General features: G+C 48.7%; 1 protein-coding gene across 4 annotated transcripts in view; it reads right to left on the reverse strand.

Moving 5' to 3' along the window:
* Positions 1-13,981: 13,981 nt before the first annotated feature.
* ZNF423 (zinc finger protein 423) overlaps positions 13,982-22,951 on the reverse strand; it is a 343,660-nt gene continuing 334,690 nt past the window's right edge. For all 4 annotated transcript variants that reach the window (XM_043898405.1, XM_043898407.1, XM_043898406.1 and 1 more), the window contains one exon: positions 13,982-14,677. In XM_043898405.1, the coding sequence (XP_043754340.1) occupies positions 14,648-14,677 (30 nt within the window). In that variant the 3' untranslated portion in view covers positions 13,982-14,647. The remainder of the gene's footprint in view (positions 14,678-22,951) is intronic.

Below are 22,951 nucleotides of genomic sequence, written 5' to 3' on the forward strand. Positions count from 1 at the left end.
AGACCACAGTGGATGCAGTAACAAGGCACTCCTAACACTTGCCATTCAGAGAGGTATCACTGGAAACCTAGTGGGGAGTCAGAACTCCACCTCCACCCAGCTGTGGGTGGAAAGAACCTTAGGTATCAATGGAGACTTAGGTAACTCTCCTTAGGTATCAATGGAGACTTAGGTAACTCTCCTTAGTTATCAATGGAGACTTAAGTAACCCTCCTTAGGTATCAATGGAGACTTTGTGGGTAACTGAAATCCCACTCCAACCTAATATTAAGAAGACACTCTCACTACCAGCTACCAATGCAGAGGAAAAGAGCTAAAAAAGAAAGTTTATGTAAGATCCAGAGTCTCATTACATAACATGCAAAATGTGAAAATTTCAATAAAGAATAAGTTGTCTTACTAGGAACTAGGAGGATAACAAACAGAATGAAAAATGACAACCAACAGATGGAAAATTGAGGTGATAGATGTGTTAGTATTATCTGACAAGGATTTTAAAGCAGCCATCATAAAAATGCTTTAATGAGTAGTTACAAACTTGCCTGAAATTAATGGAAAAAAAAGAAACATTTAGTAAAGAAGTAAAAGCTACAAAGAAGAAAAATTGGAAATTTTAGAACAGAAAAATACAGTAAGTAAAACACCCAATGGGCTCATAAGCAGAAAGGAAGGGGCAGGAAAAAGAATCAATGAACTGGAAGATAGAGCAATAGAAATTATTCAATCATAACAACCAAAAAATAAACTGGAAAAAATTAACAAAGCCTTAGGGATGTATGGGACTATAACAAAACATTAGTGTCACTAGAATCTGGGAAAAGAGGAGAAAGATGGTACAGTCAAAAAAAGTACCTGGCTGAAAAAAAAATCTCAAATTTGGGAAAATATGTAAACCTACAGATTCAAGAAGATAAGCAAACTTCAAACAGTATAAACCCAAAGAAATGCACACCAAGACACATCATAGTCAAGTTTTTAAAAACTGAATATAATGAAAAAATCTTGAAAGCAGACAGAAACGTCTTGCCTAGAGAGGGAAAACAATTTGAATAAAAGTGAATTTCTCATCAGAAATGATAAAGAAGGAAGTGGCACAACATTTTTCAAATGCTGAAAGAGAAGAACTATCAACCCATAACCTTACATCCAGTGAAAATATTGTTCAGGAATAAAGGGGAAATTATGATATTCTTAAATGAAGGAAAACTAAGAGAATTTGTAGCCAGACAACCTACCCTAAAAGAATGGCTACAGGAAGTTTTCTAAACTAAAAAGAAATTATAAAAGAAAGAAAGAACCATGAAACATGAAGGAAGGAAGGAAGGAAGGGGACAATAAGCAAAAATAGGAATAAGCAAAATAGATTTTTCTTCTCTTGAGTTTTCTAAATTACACCTAATGATTGAAGCAAAAATTTTAATGTTGTCTGGTATGCTTGTAAATGTGTGTAAAAGAATAACTATATACTTATATTATAAACAGGAGAGGGTAAAAGCGTAAAAGGAGGTAAGATTTCTATGTACCTCAAAACTAGTAAAATGACAATATCAGTAGGTTTAATAAACTATGTATATATAATGTAATATCTAATGTTATTTAAAAAGCTATGCAAGGAAATACACTCAAAAAAGACCATATACAAACTGAAATGAAATTTGAAAAAAAAATGTTCAGGGTAAGAAAGCAATAAAAACAAATCAGAGAAATGAAAAACAACGAGATAATTACATTAAGTGTAAATGATCTACTATATCAATTACAAGACAGAGATTGGCAGAGTAGATGATATAACTATGTGCCACCTGTTTAATATAAGAAACTCACTTCAAATATAATGATATAAACAGGTTGCAAGTAAAGGCTAGAAAAATATATAAAGCAAACATTAATCAAAATAAAACACAAATGGCCATATTATTATTAGATAAAGTAGACTTTAGAGCAAAGAAAACTACCAGAAACGAAAAAGATATTACATAATGATATAAGGATTCATCCACTCAGAAGACACAGCAGTCCTAAACATATATGCAAACGTATATAGAACATATATAAACGTATATAGTCCTAAATGTATATTAGAGCCCCAAAACATGTGTAGTGAAAACTACTTGAATTGAAAGGAAAAAATAGACACATCCACAATTACATCTGGACTCTTCAGCAAGCTTCTCTGAACAATTAAAAGAGCAACTAGACAGAAGATCAGCAAAAATATAGAAGAACTCAACCATACCATCAACCAACAGGATATGAGACATTTATAAAACACTCTACCCAATAATAACAGAATACACATTCCTTTAAATCCCATGGAATTTATATCATGATAGACCATATTATGGGCCATAAAAAAATCAACAAATTTAAAAGAATTTAAATTACAGAGTGTGTTCTCCCGCCACAATGGAATCAAACTAGAATTTAATAATAGAAAGATAACAGAGAAAACACCAAACACTTGAAAATTCAGCAACCCTTCTAAATAATCCATGGATCAAAGAGAAAGGCTCAAGAGAAATTTTTAAAAATAAATTGAATGGAATGAAAATGAAAATACAACATACATATCAAATATTTGGAAACACAGCCAAAGCAGTACTGAGAAGGAAATTTATACCACTAAATACATATATTTAGTCTCAAACCAGTAATCTAAGTTTCCATCTCAAGAACCTAGAAAAACAAGAGCAAAATAAATCCAAAGCAAGCAGAAGGAAATAATAGAGAACAGAAGTGAGTGAAATGGAAAACAGAAAAAGAATAGGAAATAATGAAACAAAGCATAAGGTTTGGGGGAAAAAAAGCAGTAAAATTAATGAATCTCTAGTAAGACTTATAAAGAAAGAAAGACATAAGGTACCAACACCCGGAATAAAATATGGAATGTTACTACAGACCCTACAGACATCAAAAGCGCAGTAAGGAAATACTGTGAACAACTTTACTCACACAAACTTCACAGATTAGAGGAAATAAACAAATTCATTGAAAAACACAGACTGCCACAACTCACCCAACATGAAATAGATCATTTGAATAGCCTTACATACAACTTGTAAATATTCAGGAAATTGAATTTTTTTTAATTTATTTTTTATTTTTATTTTTTGGAAATTGAATTTTTAATTGAAAAACTTCCCCCCCCCCAACTGCAAAAGAATAAGATCTCTGTGTACTAACAAGGAGAGAAAGGAACAGCATATTAATAAGGGAATGAAAAATGCGTTACAGAACAATGTGCTCAATAACATATTTTTGTGAAAGAAAAGATAGCAATATGTACAAATGTATGCTTTCGTGTGCATAGACTATCTCTGGAAGAAATAAGTCTGGAAGAAGGAGTGTGTGTAGGAGGAATGGTTGATTTTTTTATGATGTTTAATTTTATTTTATATCCATCAGAATATTTTAAACATTTTTCTATTATTATTTGATAACTTTTTAAGTTGACTATTTTAAGCATCCACCTGCCTTCTCTGGCTAGAGTCCAGCCTCACAGACAGATCTGGTTTCACGTCTAGGCTTTACCACTCACTAGCTGTTAGAACTGAGCCCTAGTTTCATTTACTGTAAAATGAGAATGAAGATAACAAAGATAACTGTCTGGGAGAGTCGGGACTCTGAATTCAGCAAACAGCACCTTCGTGCCTTGCATCGTGCTGCGTGTTGTAATGTCAAGCCCAGCAGGCCCCTGAGGGGAGGTCAGATGGTGGTTCTGGAGCTAAGCCCTGAAGGAGCTACAGGACGGCTCGGCCCCAGGGGAGGGACGAATGCCATTACAGAGATGCCAGAAGGCAGCACAAACCCTCCGTGCCTGGGGACGGGGCACCAGGGTGCAGGACAGAGTCAGGGGCCCTCAGGCTGCCAGAGCAGGAAGTTCTCATGCCAGGGGCAAATCAGAACTCTACACTGTTAAAAAATCAGAAGAGCTAGAATATTTTCCGCCTAATATTCTCAGGGTTGATTTTCTCCACTGCTTTCTATGGGACTCTAAGAACCATCAGCCAATAAAACTGTTCCCCAGGTATTTGACATGCCACCAGAGTGCTGCCAAATGTGGCCTCTCCTCCGACCTTCTGCTCTCCAGGGTGCAGGAATCCTTGTTCCCACTCAGAAGCCATCCTTATGCCCTGACCCAGGTCCCCAGGCCTCCCAAGAAATTCTCATAAACGTAGGAAGCTAAAGCCGAGACTAGCTTGGAGAGCTTCTGATTAAACACTCTCACTTTGCAGATGAGGAAACTGAGGCCCAGGGTAGGGAAAGGACTTGCCCAAAGTCACACAGGGCACTGGCAACAGAGAGGCTTGTGGACTCCCAGCCTGGCGCTTGCTGCTCTGCCCAGGATGCACACGGCCAGGCCCCAATCCCTGTCTGCCTTATGTCGCAGGGCCCGGCAGCCCAGAGCTGTGGAATCCCCTCTGTTTCTGGGCTTGTCTGTTTCATATCAGTAGCAGGATCATCCCTAAAACGTTCAGGGACAGAAACTGGTTTCCATGAGGTTTCTCTCCCTCCAGAAGGGACTTCTAGGTGACTCGGGAGCCTCAGGCTATCTGCAGGCGTTGGGTGACCACCTGGTCTATGCGTACCTTACACGTGTCACCAGGAACTGTGCTAAAGTCTACTATGCTATCTCCTCAAATTCTCACCACTCAAAGAGAGCCCAATTACTTATCCCCATTTTATAGAAGAGGAAACTGAGGCACAGAAAGCCCGAGGATCCAGCTCTACTGCTAGAAAGGAAAACAGACCAATCCATCCAATGAGAAGAGAGGCGGAGATGTGATCTCCCACTTTTGCCTTCAGCCCACCACCCTGGGGCAGGGGCGTCTAGCTTCCTTCAGCCTCCACAGGCTTCCTCACCTCCTCTGCCCAAGTCTCCCTGTGACTTAGAATGGGGTGGGTTACTGCAGCCCCCTCCATTTGGTGCCAGAAGTTCCAGCCCCTAAACAGCGTTCTCTCACATGCTCTCAAGAGGCCTCCAAATGGTGGTCCAATCACCAGACATAGCCCTCAAAAGTGCCTGCCCAGGCACACTTGTATTTTTTGTTTGGAGTTGCTTTTTTTTTTTTTAAACTGAACTCTGAAGTAATTACCAGCAATGAAATATTGGGACTTCTCACAATAAAATCTGGAGTTCCTCCTCTTGAAAAATTGGAAGATCTGATAACCAGGGTGCATTCTCACAGGGCAGCAAGGAGCTGGACCTCCTTGAGATGGGCATGGATGCTCCCCCCCAACTCCATCCAGCCCCGCTACACCCAGCCCACTTCACTCATTCACCTGGACTGCCTGCCCTGAGTCTGTGGCTCCTGCTGTGGGCTCTCATGCACTCATTCAACAAAAACAAATTGAACATTTACTAGACGCAAATAGTGATTTCACAGGGAGAGGAGGAAGGGAACTCTTCATTCAACTCATCCTATCAGAATCTCCAGGGGTAACGAGGGTAGCTAACAGGTAAATGCAGTTTGAAAAACAATTTTCTGTATGATGAGCTAATTTTATATTTGGAAAAACTTAAAAACCTGCAACAATTATACTAGTAGTAATAATAGTAGTAATAATAGCAGAATAGCTAGTGCATTCAGCATCTTTTATCTGTTCATTTATTCAACATCTGCTCATTTATTCAATGCTCAATATTTATGGAGCAACTATGTTCTGGTACTGTTCTAGGTGCTGGGGTCACAGCATAAACAAAAAGACAAAACTATGCCCTCGTTTTTTTTTTTCTTTACCATTATAGTTTGTTACAGGATACTGAACACAGTTCCTGGTGCTGCACGGGAGGGCCTTGTCGTTTACCTATTCTCTCTATATATACCAGTTTGTATCTGCCAGCCCCAAGCTCCCAATCCAACCCTCCCTCTGCCCCAACTCCCCTTTCATAACTAGAAGTCTGTTCTCTCTGTTTATGAATGAGTTTCTATTTCAGGCAGGTTAAGACGCTTCAGTCGCATCCAACTCTTTGTGACCCATGGACTGTAACTTGCCAGGCTCCTCTGCCCATGGAATTCTCCAGGCAAGAATACCAGGGTGGGTTGCTAAGCCCTTCTCCAGGAGATCTTCCCAGCCCAGGGACCGAACCTGCTTCTCTTACATCTCCTGTCAATGCGGGTTCTTTAACACTAGAGCCACCTGGGAAGCCCCTTGTGTTTCATAGATAAGTTCATTTGTGTCATAGTTTAGATTCCACATATAAGAGACATCATCCAGAATCTGTCTTCTCTGACTTCCCTTAGCACAATAATCTCTAGGTCCATCCACGTAGCTGCAAATGTCATTATTTCATTATTATTATTATTTTTTTCAATGGCTGAGAACTCTACCCTCTTGAAGCTGAGGTTCTCTTAGGAGGCTTATTCTCTCCCCACAGCAGCCTGATGGATGCAAAGGTAACACAAACTCCAGGCCCAGATGGGGAATCCCAGGTCCAGGGGGATTGAATGGCTTGCCCCAAGTCACTATTCAAAGCCAGACGGGAAACTGACTACAGCTCCAGCAGCTCCCTGACCCTGCCTCTAAGCCCCACAGTTCAGGAGGGTGATGTGTGTGCCCCACTCCCAGCCCTAGACCCAAGGGAAGTACCGCAGGGTCTCCAGGGTGTGGCCTCTGGGTGTGTGGAGCTTCAGATCCAGCAGGCAGGGATTTAGAAGGTGGTGCAGACTCTTCTGAGCGTTCTGGAGCCTGCCATCCTGGGAATCCTTCAAGGGTAGGAGGCCAGAGGCATTGAGGATGAAGCTGGTGTCTGTAGCTTTCAAGGCTCAGAGGAGAGACGGAAAACTGGTGTGGGGTGGGGAATGGTTATCTGCTGGATGGAGGTCCTCTCTAGGCCTCCTGAGAATTCCCAGGCCCTAGTGCTGGGCAGCCTAGTACTGGATCCCTCCCCCAGGAACCGTGACCCAGGTTAGGCTGGCCTCTCAGAGGCTACCTTGTTCCTTCCCCTCGGCGTTTCCCAAGGTCATGGACGGGGTGGGCGGGCTGAGGAACAGTAGCTGACCGGCAGTGAGAGACTGGGCCTTTTAAAGGACCTTTCTGTTTTCAGTTCTTTCTGGGCCTGGGGCTGGGGAGGGCCCGTGATTGGGCTTGGCGTTAAACTAGGAGCGGCCAGGGCAGGTGTAAATTATGCAAAGCTATTTCTGGAAACTTATCAGATTTCTCAAGAGAGAGAAATTAATTTGCCTGTTTGGGCAAATAACACCAATTTTTTTTTTCTCTGCTTAAGGTCATTTTGTTAAAATAAAATTGATTAACGTTCTCTTTAAAGTTTAAGTAGAAACTGCTCAAACATATTTTTATGCACAGAAGCACGGTTTGCGCCCTTCAGTAATTAATAACTCCACAAATAAGTTCACACCGCACTGCTCGCGCTCAGCCCAGCTCAGCCGGCGGCCCAGGGCGGGCGCTGATGGGCGGGGCCGGCCTCGAGTCAGGCCAATCAGAGCTCAGGGGAGGGAGGCGGTGGGTGGAGCCGCGGCCTCCACCGCTCGGGTGAAAAGCGGGTCTCCCACCCAGCCCAGGCTCTCCCGGACCACGCAGGACTTGGGGACCCCCCGGCCACGAGGTCTCTCCAGGCAAAGGCAGACACTGCGGGACCAACACCTGGAATCGGCCCCAGTGATGCGAGCATCAGAAGCCACCATTTCTGAGTCACTCTATTAAAAAAATGCTTCTGGCGGGCTGAGAAAAGGGCTCTGGAGCCTAAAGTTAGAGTTAAGAGTGTGAAGTAGCCTAGCTCTCTCTGCCTTGGTTTCTTCATATGTAAGAAGGAGATAAGAGTACCCACGTGATAATGTTGTTGTGTGCAGGTCTTAAAATAATACGAGATAATGTTGTTTAACACCATCATCATTTTTATCTCATTTCAACTTCACAACAGCTTTGTGAGATAAACATTACTTGTTATTCTTCCCCTTTTACCTACCTATGAAAACACCAATGCGCAGAGAAGTTAACTGCCTTGCAGCGGTCACACAGCTGGTGAAGTTTGAATCCAGGTCTGGCATACACCTGGGTTTTAGGCTACAAGATGTCTTTGTATACATGTTTATCTTCCCCTGGACCTTTTCGATTGTCATTTATTTACTTTCTGTTTAATTTCTGCATACATTCAGTAAATGTCTGCTCCAGATCCCTTGAAGGGTGCTGCATATACCCAGTTTACTAAGAGTTAGGCTTTGCTCTTGAAGAGATTATAGTCAGGGATGGGTGGAGGGGCAATGAAGACAGTCTGTGGTGGTAGCCATTAGTGCAATTAGCCAAATCTTGTCAGTTTTTAGGTCTACCAGTTACATGACAGGATTGCACTTCCTGGCTCCTGGTGATGGGGTGGGGCCACGTGAGAGGTGTTGGCCAATGAATTGTGTGTTAAAGTGCTGTGTGTGTGTGAGAGAGAGACTCCCAGGCAAGAGCTTTTAATTGCCAGTGTGAGACCCTCCCAAGTTCTCTATTTCTCTTTGGTTTGGTTACTGACCACCTTTATGGTAGTCTGTTCTCTGAGCCTTTTCAAGCGACTGAGACTTTCCAAGTGACTACAATGAAGGATGACCATGTCATCTGTGTGAGATATAAATCATTATTGTGTTAAGCCACTACAATTTGGGAACATTTTGTTATTGTGCCATAACCTAACTTATCCTGACTGCTACACAGTCCCAGAGACAGACAGCTATAAAAGTGTATAGATGTCTAGTAATAGACTTATACACCAGCTATTATCCAAGTTGTTATTATCAGAACATTTTTCCTGTGGGGAAAATGACCTCTGTGGGGTCAGAGTAAGTTGCCTGGAAGACGAATGGGATCATGACTAGGGTGAAATGAGTAAAGCATTTGCCTTGGGCACAAAATTTAAGTGAATGGCAAAAAACTCAGAATAATACTTTAAATGCTTTTTAAAAATAAAAATAAATGCAAAAAGTCCACAGTAAACAAAACAGCAAAAATTTTAACAATGACAAGATCAATTGTGCATTTGCACAATTTTGCCTCACTTGCCCCACCTTAATCCCAGGCCTGTTGGCTGTAGTTTGTCAATTTGATTTTTTAAAAATATTGTGTTACATATTGTTTATCTTCATTACTAAGCTTTCTGGTTCCCTTAAATTTTGTACCCAAGGGAAGTGTTTTACTCACCTCACTCACTCTCAACCCTGAAAATTAGACACTTGAACTGAGTTTAAAAGTAAACCAGGTAAAAAAGAAGGGAAGGACATTCTAGGAGGAGGAGCAGCATGAAGGAAGGCATGGAAGGACACAGCCAGGGGTGTCCATCGCAAAGTATACCCTACCTGGTATCCAACAAGACAGAGTTGTAAATGTTTGGCTTTTGTTAAGTGGTGGGAGTTTTTATCTCTTCTGGGAAATTGAGGATGCCATTTATCTTTGCTCATACTTCTGTCAAGCCTGAGTGAACCGAAATCAACTGTAAATTGTAAAGATAGTGACCCTGTGAAATTGCTTTGATAACTAACAAACAATTGGGTGGCCAGTTCTTTGAGGGTGCCTCTCTCTCCTCCAAAGGCAAGGCTAAGGTAGACCACCTCAGTTTGTTCATTTCCTAAGCTGTGGTGATGGATGGTACCTGATAACTACCAACAGGTTTTGCCTTGGGAGGAGAGAGGGTGGCCTTTCAGTTCTGCAGTAGACCAGTTGTATTAATGACCTTGATTCCCCATCCCTCCCTAAATTCCAGCTGCTGGGGTCCTGCAGCTCTTCCCATCAGTAGGCGGGGTCTATTTCCTTGCTCCTGAGTCTAGTTCGGCCATGTGCGCAAACACTGTGCACAAGCGAAGGTTTGAAGTTCCTATACCATTGGGCTTTCTCTGCTCTTCTCTTTGGCCAATATCATGAGAAGAACATACTCAGGCCACCCTGCCAGAGGATAAAACATGAAGAGCAGAGCTGAGGTGTCTCAGTCATCCCAGCAAGGCCATCCCACATTAACCAGGAATCAGACACCCAGATCAGATCAGCCAAGCTAACAAAGCCCAGCCCAGATCAGCCCAACCCCATGAACTTAAGACCCAAATAGATCTTGATTATAGTATGTCACTGAGGTAGATTTCTTAGACTTCAGGTGTTGTTAACTATCCCATATCCTTTCCTTGAAACTTCTAAATTTGCTGCTACTTGGAAGCCATTTATGTATATATTCAATTTGTTGTATTTATAAATTGATTCAACTATAATGAAGAACCCAAATAATAATGGCTTGAATAAGAGAGAAGTTTATTTCTCTCTCAAGGTCAAGAAATCTTTTGGGAAGCAAGACTGAGTTAGTATGCATTTGACAGTGTTAGAGATCCAGGCTCTTTTAATATTGTTGCTCAACTCATGTGTGGCTTCCATGTCTAGTTTACCTCATGGTTCAAAATGGCTTCTGGAGCTCCAGCTATTGCATCAACATTCCAGCCATCAAGAAAGGTAGGAGGGTGAGCTTATTTCTTCTCTTTAAGGACAATTCCTAGAATTTATATATACCACCATATTTTTACCCCATTTATAGCCCAATATAACCACCAATAGTAATATGGCCATGCTCATCTTCTAGGACAGATAGGGTATATTATTTGACCCTTCTCCTTTCCGAGGTAACATGTGCTCAGATAAAAATCAGAGTTAAGTTATTAAGCAAAAAGAAGAGAGCCAGCAGTCTTTCCTACATAGTATGTCATTTTATTCATAATAATAATAATTATTCAATCAAATTGCTCTTCAACAAATAGAAATGGCTGCAGAGGGGAGTCAGACACCCAAGGCTAGAAAGCAAGACACCCAAATTATAGTCTCAGTTCTATGTTGAATTGTGTGACCTTGGAAAAGACTCTGAATTTGTGTGGGCTTGTTTTAATCCATCTAAAATTGAAACCTGGTATGACCAGAGATCCCTAAGGATACTTCCAGACATTTCCAGCTTGGGGTTTTTACATTCACTGCACTCTTTTCCCAGTGCTCCTGGATGGCTGAGTTGCTTTCACTGTTTAGGCCGGAACACAAGTCACTTCCTCAGCAAGGCCTGCCTCTAACAGGGGTCTCCCATGGATCTCACACAGTCCAGCCCTTTCCCCTCACAGTGCTTGTGACTGCACACTGCTGGGTCTTCACTGGCATGCTTGTTTACTGAATGACTGTCATGTGACTGTCAGCTTCTCAAGGACAAGCATCACATCACCCATCCATCCCTTTATCCCTAGCATCTTGTGTGATGTCTGGCGCACAAGAGCAGCTCCATAAGTGTCTGCTGGATGAATGAATGAAAAAAGTCTTGGTCATATTTACTGAACACTTGTAACTGCAGATCCCACTCCTAAGAATGTAAGTTTAAGAAGCAAATAAAAAAAAAAACAAGCAGAAAGTTCAGTATTAAACAAACTGTGAGTTTAGAAGGAACAGTCTCTATGACTGGGGCAACTTGAGAAGATTCTTCCTATGGTGGCTTCTCCACTGAGACCAAAACCTTTATTCACCTGCTTCCAGAAGCTCAGGGCAGGTACCCAATAGCAGGGATCGGTGGTCCCGGGGTCCTGGTCCATTTCTCAGCCTGTGCTAAATTCCTCCAGCTCATAGAGCCACTAGACTGATGATTTGCACATGCAAACCCAGCACCAGTGAAGTCAGGCCTCCAGTCACCTGGCCGGTTCTCCAGTCACGCCCTACCCCAGCACCCAAAACGCTCGCGGCTGATTCCTCACAGCCTCTGCTGAAAGGGGTCCCTCCAGTGTGAGCTTCTCGAGGGCAAGCGTGACATCACCCATCCACCCCTTTACCCCTAGCACCTTGCGTCCGGCTTCTTTGTCCTCCTAACAGTAACACTTCCGGGTCTTTCTCTGCACTCAGCCCTTCTTTTTGGTAGCACCCTTTCCTATGAGCCTCCCAGTGGCTCTCCCAGGTCCCGCAGAGCTGAGAGGTAAGGTGGCTCATCCTAGCTTTAAATCATTTGACTAGAAGAAAGTAGGGGAGGGTGGGGGCCAATGCACAGGTTTAGAGCCCTGCACTACCCCCACCCCACACTGCCCGATGGTGACAAATACCACTCCCAGCAAGGACCGCCCCATTCCCCCTACCAGCCCCCGCCTGGCACAGTCACAAGGGGTTCTCTCAGCCGAAGCAGCGGGGGCAGAGCCAGCCTGAGAACAATGGGGCCAGGGTGAGGGGGGGAGTCTGTGGGGTTCCCTGGCTGCCTTGTCATTGCCATAAACCTCATTACCTCGCGGTCCCCTAGGCTGCCTCTCTCCTTACCCAAGGCATCCTCTGGCTTCGCTGCTGATTCCCACATGGCGTGAAAAGCTCTTAAACCCCCCGCTGTAGTTTTAATGGGGGCAGTGACTAATTTAGCCCTACGCCACCAACCGTCAAATCAAATCTTCTTTTGGTACTTACTGAAGACTCACCTGGGTTCCATGGGGTTCGGGATAAATCCAGACTTGCGAGGGCCCAGAGACAGTGATCTGGCAAGCCCTGAGGACACACTGATCCTGCCCACAGTCTCATCATTGTCCAAAAGGCAGGTTTGGCCAGGGACTCCGGAAAGTCTACCCTAGCCCCAGGCTGTGGCTGGCCACACTTTGGGGAATACCGATGGCTACCCTGAGGTCTTCCCCTAAAATGGTCAAGTTTTCAGATGACTAAAAACTAGAGTTCACCATGTTTGGCTTCCAGCAAGTAGAAGCCCTGAAATCAAAAAGCAGCTGTTCCATTCTGTCCAATACTGGCAGAAGCCCGATCGATCTGAGATTCTCAGGCGTACAACACCTCTAGAAAAACTAACAGCCCCACTCATGTCAGACGTTACATGTGGTGACAGCAAGGGGAACTCTTACTGAAGCCCCTCAATATGGGAGTCAGAAGATGCTGGGTATAATGGCTCCAAATTCCACGCCATGACTTAGTATTCCATTATAATTAGGTGCAATCTGCCTGCCTGTTTCATTTCCGCTCTGCAGAGGGTAATAACCGATTTTCCTGCCCCTTGTGAAAAGTTAACAAGGGCTTCCCCGTGCAGGTTCCGAAGCCCTAGCTCTGACTGACAAGTTGGCTGAGCACCAGCATGATGGAGGCATGGGAGGACGGGCTTGTGGGAAGCTAAGGCTGCTGCGAGCCCTGGGGCGCCAGCAAGACCAAGAAGTGAGGCAAGCAAGGCGCCCAAGGGTGCAAAGTGTCAGGAGACGCCCACTGTCCGGGCCCCTGAGAGCAGGGCCCCCCTGAGATTTTGCATCCTAGGCACGTCACTTGCCCCAGTAGAGTCCTGGCTGCAGCCACTGGTAGCACTTCCACATCCCACAGATGTCTGTGTTTGGAAAACTGCTGTTCCCACCTGGCTCCACTCTGCAGCCCCAGCTCTGGATCTCATGGGGCTATAGAGCCACCCCTGACTCCTATCCCATCCCCATGCCTTGGCCACAACTAGAATCCAGGTTCTGCCTGGAGTCCTGGCTAGGTAAGGATTAACCATGTAACCAGCTGTATCCAGCACTGCGGAAAGCCAGACCCAAGGGGCAGCGATGAATGTGAGTCACCCTAACATACTCAGCTTAGCCACTCACTTATCCTTGGGCCTCAGTTTCCCCATGAATAAATGAGATGACCAGGGTATTCAAAGGTGTTTCCTGCTCTGACCTCAGTGCCCCCCACTAGCTCATCTAGTCTGTGTGCATTAGATTGCTATGCTTCTTCCTTCTCAAGGGGAGCTGGGTCTAATGTGTGCAGATTGGGTTCTATCTCTAGGTCGGGAAGATCCCCTGGAGAAGGTAAAGGCAACTCACTCCAGTATTCTTGTCTGGGAAATCCCATGGGCAAAGGAGCCATGATGGGCTACAGCCCATGGGGTTGCAAAGACTTGGACATGACTTAGTGGCTGAGTCCAAGCTCACCCCAGGAGCATGTGTGACCCACGGGAACTCACACAGGGACACGCCCCGTAGGCGACGACAGCCCCCACACAGCCCTGGGCTGGGGAGGAGAGAACCAGGCAGGCAGATGCTAATCGCATGGATTCCCTTTATTGAACTGTACTAGTTACTGCAGTCAGATTAAGTCACATTTAAAAGCAGACCATCCAGTTGCACTGAAACCGATTATATTCATTACATAGTTTTAATCACTGTCCGGTGAACTGGCAAATCCAATCAAAGCATTAGTCTTTAATTAAAAAATTAAAAGGAAATATTCAGACAATAGCCAAGCAATCACATCACGATGCACAATTACCTAGAATTGCAATTAAAAAGTAGTTAACCGAAGGGGGGGAAAGAAAAACAAGAAAGAAAAATAAGAAGCGAAGAAAAAAAAAAATCACACTAATCCTTTTTTTAAAAAAAACTATCAATATAATACATGAAGGAACAAAGGACAATCGCTTCCAAAAGCGGGTTTCTCTAACTCTAGAAATGTAGTCTGCGGCGGAAACTCTAAAAGCACACTAGCTGTAGCAGGACAATAAAAAATACTGAGCATGGAATACTTTTAATCTCTGCCATTAATATTCATTTCCAGCTGCTTATAATAGCAGCGCCTCATGGCCAAATCATTAGAGTTTTACATCTGGGTTGCAAATGACACTTTGATTGGATGTAATGTTCAAATGGCCCTCCCCACGGCGTCTCCGGCAAGCCTTCTGCGGAGAGGAGTCCTGTCGAGCGGTCCCTCACTGTGCATGCTGGCTCATCGTGTGGTTCTGCAAAGGCGAAGAAAGGAGACACGCATGAAGGCAGAAGAAGGGAGAGCATGCCCGACCCCCTCCACTCGGTGCATTTAAGCCGAGAGCCACAGAAAAGCATCTCGATTATGACAAAACAAAATGCAAGAACGAAAAAGTGCTCTGGCGACGCAGCTGCCAAGACGCCACGTTGACTCGGGGCTTGGGGATGGGTTCCTGTTGCTGCCAACCAGGGCTCCCTGTGAATTTTTGTTTTTAGACCATTCAGGTCTTACCACGGGGACTGGCTATCCGGAGGGAGAGGAGAAAGGCTGGGGAGGCAGCGGGAATTGAAAACATCGCTGTTCACCTCTCCGTCTCCCTTTTGCTCTAATGATCAGGAGGAAATTATATCCGATCGCCTGCAGGCTTCCCCCAGATTCCCTCCATGGTCCTTCCGGGGAAATGCTCGGAGCCTGGTGGAGGGATACGGCACGTGTGCCAGGCAGCTCTCCAGCCAAGAAACGTCCTAGCGGCGCAGACAGTGGGCGGCAGCAGTGCCTAAGGTGGAGGCAGGGGGCAGGTCAACCCCCCGGAGGGGCCGGGAGAGGGAGCCTGCCTGTGCCGTCATGTGACGGTGCTCTGGCCAGAAGGACCTTGTGTACAGTTAGTCCTAATCCGCCTGGGAATAGAGGGCCTGGGTGGAACCCTCTGGCTAAACGCTTCCGTCTCTCCATAGCCCAAGTCAGCTCTTCCCTCATGCCAGCCAGAGCAGAAAGGCAGTATAGGTCTGTTTTCCCAGGAGCCAGTGGCCTGGGGCTGGGGTTGGCGTTTGGCCTCTAAGAGCCTATCTTTTTGTTTCTTTTTCAATGGTCTGTATTCCAAATCCAGACCAATCTCATCAAAGCTTCCGGTGGTATTCGATCTCACGACACCTGGAGAAAGGAAGCGGAATCCACCCAGGCCAGAGCAGCCCCGCGGTGGGGAACAGCACAGGACCCCCGGTACAGATGCAACTCCCCAAGGATGGACTGCTTCGGCAGACCTGGTCTCCCCTCCAGCGCAGCGATTCCTCCAGGGTTGGGAGCCGCTCCTGCAGTTCTGCCGATGACCACCAGGGGTCAGGCGCGGCTCTGCATCTCTCTCTCGGGCTCCAGGACTGGGCTGCCAGGGCGACCACACGATGCCCGCAGCTTTGCGGGGAGGCCTGGGGCCAACCCCGCTCCCCAGCCCAGGGCCCCTGCGGCAGCTCCTGCCCACGGCGGGCATGGCTGCTGTCTCCTTGGTGATGTCGCCAACCCCTCCGGCAAGCGCACGGCCCGGGAGAGGCAGCACCCTGGCCTGGGGAGGCAGCGCCCCGACCACACACGGCAGATGCTTGCTGACTCCAGCAGCTCGGAGCTACCAAACCCTGCTGTCCTCCTTCCCTGCGCTCCGGGGCACAGGCCACATGGCTGGAGTCTGACCAGCACAGGTGCTCTGTGTGGTTGCAGGCACACCTCTTTCAGCCCCTACCTCAGGCTTACAAGGTAGAACATGGTTAAAAGGATACTGAAGCTCAGACAGGCTAAAATACACCCAGCCAGGAAGCAGGAGGGGGTAGCAACTGGAATCCAAGAGAGCCAGGGGCTTGGGCGAGAAGGCAGGGTTCCCATAGCACCTTACCTCCCCATGGGCACCCAGTCTGTAAGTCATCCAAACTCCTCTCCAGACACGAGCACAAACTCTGCCATCCTGGCCTGGCACCTCGGCAGGGGTGTCAGGGACCCAGAGGCGCAAGGCAGGTTGTCTGAGGCCACAGATGGGATGCGGCGGTTTCCATGGGAACACCCACCCTCCAGCCGAGGCACCCCTCGCTGCACTTGTGTGGGGACAGCCAGCCGGTCCTGCAGGGAGCGGAGCCCACCCTACATCAAACCATCCTCCCAGCTCCCGGCCTTCGCTCCCCCAGTTCCCACCTCCTCTCTCCTCCCAACCGTGCTCCTCTTAAAGTCCTCTGCTTCCCCTCCTAGCAGCCACTCAAGGCACCTCCAGCCCACCTCCCACATCGTGCAAGTGCCTCCTGAGTGCCAGGCTGGCTGCCTCTGCTGAGCGGCAGACAGAGGGGGGGATCACCTCCTCTCTCAGTCCCACCGAGTTTGGCCCAGGGCTGCTCACTGTGCTGATCGGACCCCTGAGGCCCACCACGTCCAGCAGCGGTGTCACAGGTGCAGCTTCCAGGAATGAACGACGCGGTGATCTCACTTTCCCACCCTGCCAACAGCCAGTTGCCCAGGCTCCCTGGGTGTGGTCAGGTCCTTCTTGATTTGCAGCGGGTTGGCGGGGAGGAGGGGCATTAGGAAGGTAAATATGTATAGCTCTGACTTTATTCTCAAATTTTGGTTCTGAGGATCTGGTACCAGGTAGACACTGATTAAATATTTCTGCATCAATGGAAGGATAAATAAATGAATGCGTATACAAGGAGGATGTATGAAAGGGGAGAGGACAGTCCGAGGCGGGGATACAGCATAGATGAAGGTGTGGAAGCTGGAATAAGCCCGACCAGTGCAGGCACCAGTGGGGTGATCCCGGCACAGAGGTCACAGGGAGGACTGCTGGGAGCCCTGAATGCCCTTGAATGTGGACTGTTTCATATGAGCAGCAGAAAACCAGATGATATCTGATCTTCGCAGAATCCTCAGGGCTACCCAGCAGCAACATGGGAAAAGGCAGTGTCCGGGGCTCTCTGGATAATGAAGCGGCCTCTTGCCAAGATGCCAAGAGCAGGGCCGGTGCGACCCACGTGGTCCACAGCAGCTCAGCCAGGTACAGAAATCCTGGAGGTGGGAACCTACACCTAGGACCGCTGATAAGGATAGTTCAGGAACAAATGCCACTTCTCAGGGGAAAAGAACAGCAGCCTTCTCTCTTAAGGAGCAGTCAGTTAGACTCAAGGAAGAACTTCCTCAAAAAGGGTCCTGAGACAGTGGGGTGAAACTTCCTTTCCTGAAGTTCTCCAGGAACAAAAATCCCAGGATGTCACAGCAGATGGAAATGTTGAAACTCGATGCCAGAGGGGACGAGGCACCAGAATTCATTCAGCATTGAGCTGTGAAGCGTCTGCTGGAGGCTGTGCCCTGGGACGGGACACAGGGGGAGACAGGGGATGACTCCAGCTCGGCTCATCCCACAATCCTGACTGCGGAAGTGGGGATGTGCCAAGAGACGCCCAGACTTGGGTGCAGTATGATAGCTCTGATGGAGCCGGGTCAAGGCTGCCCAGTAAGTATGGGGGTGGGGTGCCGAGAAGCCCACAGACCAGCACAAGACGGCACCAGCTCCTACTCAGGAAGGGCGGAGGGGCGGCGGGGACCGTCCCCAGGACTCACCAACCACTAACGCACCTGTGCGCTGAGCAGCTCCGCCAACTGCACAGTTCAATAATCCTAAAAAGCCGGGCTGCTTTCCCCCACGGCTTGGAGCTGCGGTCGGTTCCAGGGATGGGGGAGCTTCATCAAGTCTTCTTAAAGAGTTCCTTGCACCCGGCATGGTTCTCACAAGGGCATTTTGGCTTAATGTCTATTTCTCTGTTTATGCCTGTGCTATATTTAGCCCCTTCCGAGAAGCAAGAAAATCGTTTTTTAAAGATGCTACCGACCCCGCAGAAGAACACTTTTCTGGCCTCATAAAGGCCAGCGCGAGGGTGGGGGTGGCAGCCGGCAAGGACGGGGAAGGTGCCTAGAGAGGGGGGGGGGGGGGGGGGCGTGTCTGGCATCCACACGGGCCTCGGTGCCTGCCAGGGAGACGCAGGTGTGGGCCGAGGAGCAGGTGAGAAAAATAAAACGGGAGAGCGGGAGGGGGTGGGTGGCCCTGGTTCGCGGCAGAGATCCATCCTCTCGGCAGAGCCCGTGTGGATCTGGTGGCGGAGGTTTCTGGAAAGGCCGGTGCCGGGTGCCTCGGCCTGGTGCACGGAGCCGTCAGCTCCCTGGCATAAAAGTAAGTGAGGGGGGAAAGGTCGGGCCCCGGCTGGAGTCCTGGTGAACCCTGTGTCTGTGGAAGTCATCCCCAGAGGACTGCGGCCGCGCAGGGTCCCTCTGTCACACCCTCAGACATTCATTTACATAGTTATTCATTCATTCAACAAACCTTTTTACTAGATACCCTGCTAGGCGAGAGCCACCTTGTTTGTCGCTAGGAATTCGGCAGTAAAATAACCCGGATCCAGGGCCCAAGTCAGGGTATGCGCTGGGTAGTGAGGGAGCATCATAATCATGGAGTCTGTGGCTGGACCATCCTTCCCAAAGCGCAGACATACACTGGCACATGCCAGGTGGCACATGTGGTGGGGGTCCTGTTCTGGCCTCATTGTCCCAGGAGGCATCCCTGGCTCAACACACCTCCAGGCCCCACAACAGGCATGCGTACGAACCATGTGCAACACAGACATACACACACGCACACACACACCGGTGTGTCCCTCCCTGGTCGGGATTTCTTCTCCAGGTCGTGGTTCTGTTTTCTGTCCCTTGGTCTGGGACCCTGCTTGGTGTCCCTTTGATGCCCACCCACTGCAGAGTCAAGTAGAAAAGACTGGTGATGCTGAAACATGCTGGGTGCCTGGTGGCATGGAAAACACTGCCGGCGAGGCAATGAGAGACTGTTCTGCACCCCCTGAGATGCACAGGCGTGGGCTGGAGAGGATTTCTCTGCACCGCTGGTCATTATTGGCTGCCCCTCCTGTGCTCCAGCCACGCTGATGACAAAGCATCTCTAAAGTCCTGGCACCTCGCCTGGTCCTTTGCACGTGCCCCATTCATGCTAGCCCCTGCTTGGAATGATCGCAAGGCAGGCGGCGAGCTCTTATGGGCTGAGATGGGCTGGCTCCTGGGTTTGAATCCCGGTTCTGCCACTTGCTAGCCACGTGACCGTGAGATCTCTGGCGGACTTGGGGTGGAGGGAGCAGAAATAACAGAACTCACATCCCTAAGATGCCCTGAGGCCTCAGGAGATAGTGTGAGTGTAGTTATTGCAGACTGGCCAAGAGGGAGTGCTCCATACATCCCCACGAACGGTGTTCATGATACTCTGGGAGTGTCATGAGCTCTGGAAGCAAGGGACTGTTTGCTCCCTGCTGGTACCCCTGTGGTACCGGGAGGGCTGGCGAGATCTCAGGACCGCTCCAGAGAAGGCAGCACCTTGGACGGGCCTATCCCTGCAGCAGCAGGGTCTGATAAAGGCCCTCCCCTCATGGCCCCCTCCCCACAGCCCCCTGGCTACAACTTCTGCACCCACAAGTCACCGCTCGCCCTCCCCCCAGGGAACAGAGTGGGATGTCTGGTGAGGTGGGGAACCTCATGGAGACTTCGTAAGGGAGGGAGGAGGCATGTCCTCTTCCGGTCATTCACTCATCCCTTGCAACAGTCGTTCACAGAGGCCCCGGACACAGAGTTGGAGGAGCCCCAGCCTCTTCCTTGAGAAGCTCACAGCTCCACAGTGTGGTGGGGGACCGGACTCAGAGACCCTCACTCCCAAAGGGCACAGAAGAAGGACCAGTCGCAGGCCTTGGCCTCACATCCCCGTGGCAGATTTAAGGGTGCAGGGACACAGCCCCACACCCTGAGAACATCCCACCCACCCCACACACTCAGCCCCTCCTGCAGAACATAGCTGGCCTCACCTTGACCACATCACCTGCCTCTGGTTGGGAAAGAGGCTGTGGTCCACCCCTTTCTCCCCACCGCCGGGCCAGTCCCCGGTGACTTCGGACCCAGTAGCTCTCACGAGGCTGGCTTTACAAAGAGCAGACTCCAGGAGCGGGGATCAAGTCCAAGAACCTGCCTTAGCCATGGGAAGATTCGTCTCCAGGAAAAAGGTAGATCCTTCGGGATAATGCTGCAGCCCTGTTCAGGCTAAGGGAGGTCTGGTATTGGTTCATTTAGCAAACACGGAGCCTGGCCGTGTGCAGTGGACAGAGACAGGAGAGAGAGAGTGAGGCGTATCCTGGCCTTCTACCAGCTCATGGCTGAAGGATGGAGAGCTGATTTCTGACTGGGAGGAGCTTAACGAGAAAGCTGGCCTCCTAGCTGCCCTTTTGAGGATTGCTTAGGTTAGGATTTACGTTAGTGTGTATGTGTATATATGTGGGTGGGTGGGGGGGTGCATGTGTGTGGGCATGTGCTCACTTTCCAGGGAGGTGGGACCACCCAGACAAAGGCTGATGGTGTGAAGGGTCCTGACAACAATCACAGCTAACATTGATCTCGAGCTCACTATGTCATTCTTAACCCTTCATTTATATTAACTCATGTAAGCCTCACGGCAACCCCGGGGACTAAGTACTCTCATCATCCCTATTTCACAGATGAGAAAACTGAGGCACAGCATGGAGGTCCCACAGCTGGTAATGGCGGTGCAGGGGCCGCACCCGTGCAGTCTGTATGCAGAGCCCACTCTTCAGCAGAGCCCTCGTCTGCCTGCGAAATGTGAAAAGTGCAGCATATGTTGGGGGAACAATGAATAATTCAGCTTGGCAGAAGCACAGGGCATGTGCCATGGAGACAAGCCTGGAAAGGAAGGCGGGGGCCTTATTGATGAGGTTCCTTGATGCCAGACGAGGCAGCTTGCCCTTAAATCTGGGCCATGGGGAGCCATCGAAGGTATTTGAGCTGTGGAGTTACACGAGAGTCAAGGAACAGAGAGCTGCACACACCTCCAGCCAGAGGGTCCTCCAGCAGGACCTTCATGCTCTCAGCTCCCTCGGCCCTTCCCGCACCCCTCCCCGCCCCCGGTACCTGCACCGTATCTTCCCCTTCGGGGAGGGTTCAGCGCAGGCAGCCCGCCTCCCTCTCCGCTGCGCATCACCTGGGCAGCCCCACTCTGCTAGTGAGCACTTATTTTTAGAAGCGTTTGACAATCGTCCAAGGGTCTAAGACGAACAGATGGCCTGTCTTAAAGGCTCGTATGTTCGCTAGTTTGCACTTCTGACAAACGGTAAGCGCACTCGAGAGCACGCCATAAACAACGCTGAATGAATACTCAGAACACAATTTAGCTAATGCACGTCATGAAAATTAGGAGTGAGTGATGGCCGAGGTTCCCTCTAAATGCCTGCCCGGTGACGCAGTCGCTCTCCTGGGGCCCCGGCTCTGACGTATCTGCGCCCCACTTCCCCCCTTCCCGGCCCACCCAGCAGGCCGACGGCTGCCCATCTGCACAGAGGGCGTGGAGAGGTTCGCTGGTGTGGAAGGGACACCGTTCAACATCAGGAGGGAAGCTGAAGACCTACCAGTCTAAGACAAAGCCCGAGATGTCCTACAAGGCCCAGGCGGCCCCTCCGCATGTGGGGATGTGTGTGGGGCTTCCCTGGCCCTGCCTCCCAGACAGCCAGACGGGCTGTCGTCTGCCACTCCGGAACAGCGGGAAGTGAGCGTCGCACCCGCTTAGCTGGGGAAGTCTGTCTCTTGTGTGACTGCCTCAATTCATCCAGATCTCCTGGTGTGGAGGGAGATTCCAGCTTCCGGGGAACAGTGGGGTTAGCTTTGCAGAGGGGTCTACCACTTTCTGGCAGAACCCTGAACAGGAGCAGTTTGGGGGACCTCAAGTCACCGGGGGGCATGTGAAGAAGAGCCCCTGACCTTTGCTGCTGCTCGTGTCCCCAAAGTAGCTGACTGTCTACTTTCTTTCATCCTCTCCACTGCTCTAAGGACCTCAGGTGGGCAAGTGAGTACCCCCTCTAAATCTCTCTCTCCAGTACCCAGGACCCAAGAGCCCAAAGCAGAGAGCATGACCAACAGCCAGTCCCAGAAGCGGGAAAAATATCTCCCTTCGAGTGAAAATGTGGGAGAAAATGTTGTTGTGAAAAAGAAGAAAAAAAAAAAGCCCAATGAACTCCCAAGGGGTCAGATTCTATACAGCTGTGCTTTGGAAATAAAACCCACCGGAGAATAGATTATTAGGAGGGAACTGAAGCCTTCTATTAGGAACTCAGCCCGTAAACAGGCTCCCATTCAGAGTCACCCAACAAAACAAGGGAGCTAGTAATACCTGCCCAGAGGGCCCGCAGGCTCCGGGGAGCTGCACTTCAGCATGCAAATGGGCCCAGCTGGTCTGTTTGTGAGCACAGAATCGCAGGCAAGCCACTCGAATTTTACCAAGCAGCTGTGCAAGGGAAAACGAGGGTTTATGGCCATGTCACGGGCAGAGGAAGGTGAAATCTCTCCAGGGCTGCTTACAGATCCGCCTCTCCTCAGCGACAAGCCTGACCCCCCGAGTCCGGAGTTAATGTGGCCGCCACTCTTGCTGTTTCTCAAAAGGGAGGAGGGGTCCCTCGGG

Source organism: Cervus elaphus, chromosome 4 (assembly GCF_910594005.1).
Source record: "Cervus elaphus chromosome 4, mCerEla1.1, whole genome shotgun sequence".
Lineage (NCBI taxonomy): Eukaryota > Metazoa > Chordata > Mammalia > Artiodactyla > Cervidae > Cervus > Cervus elaphus.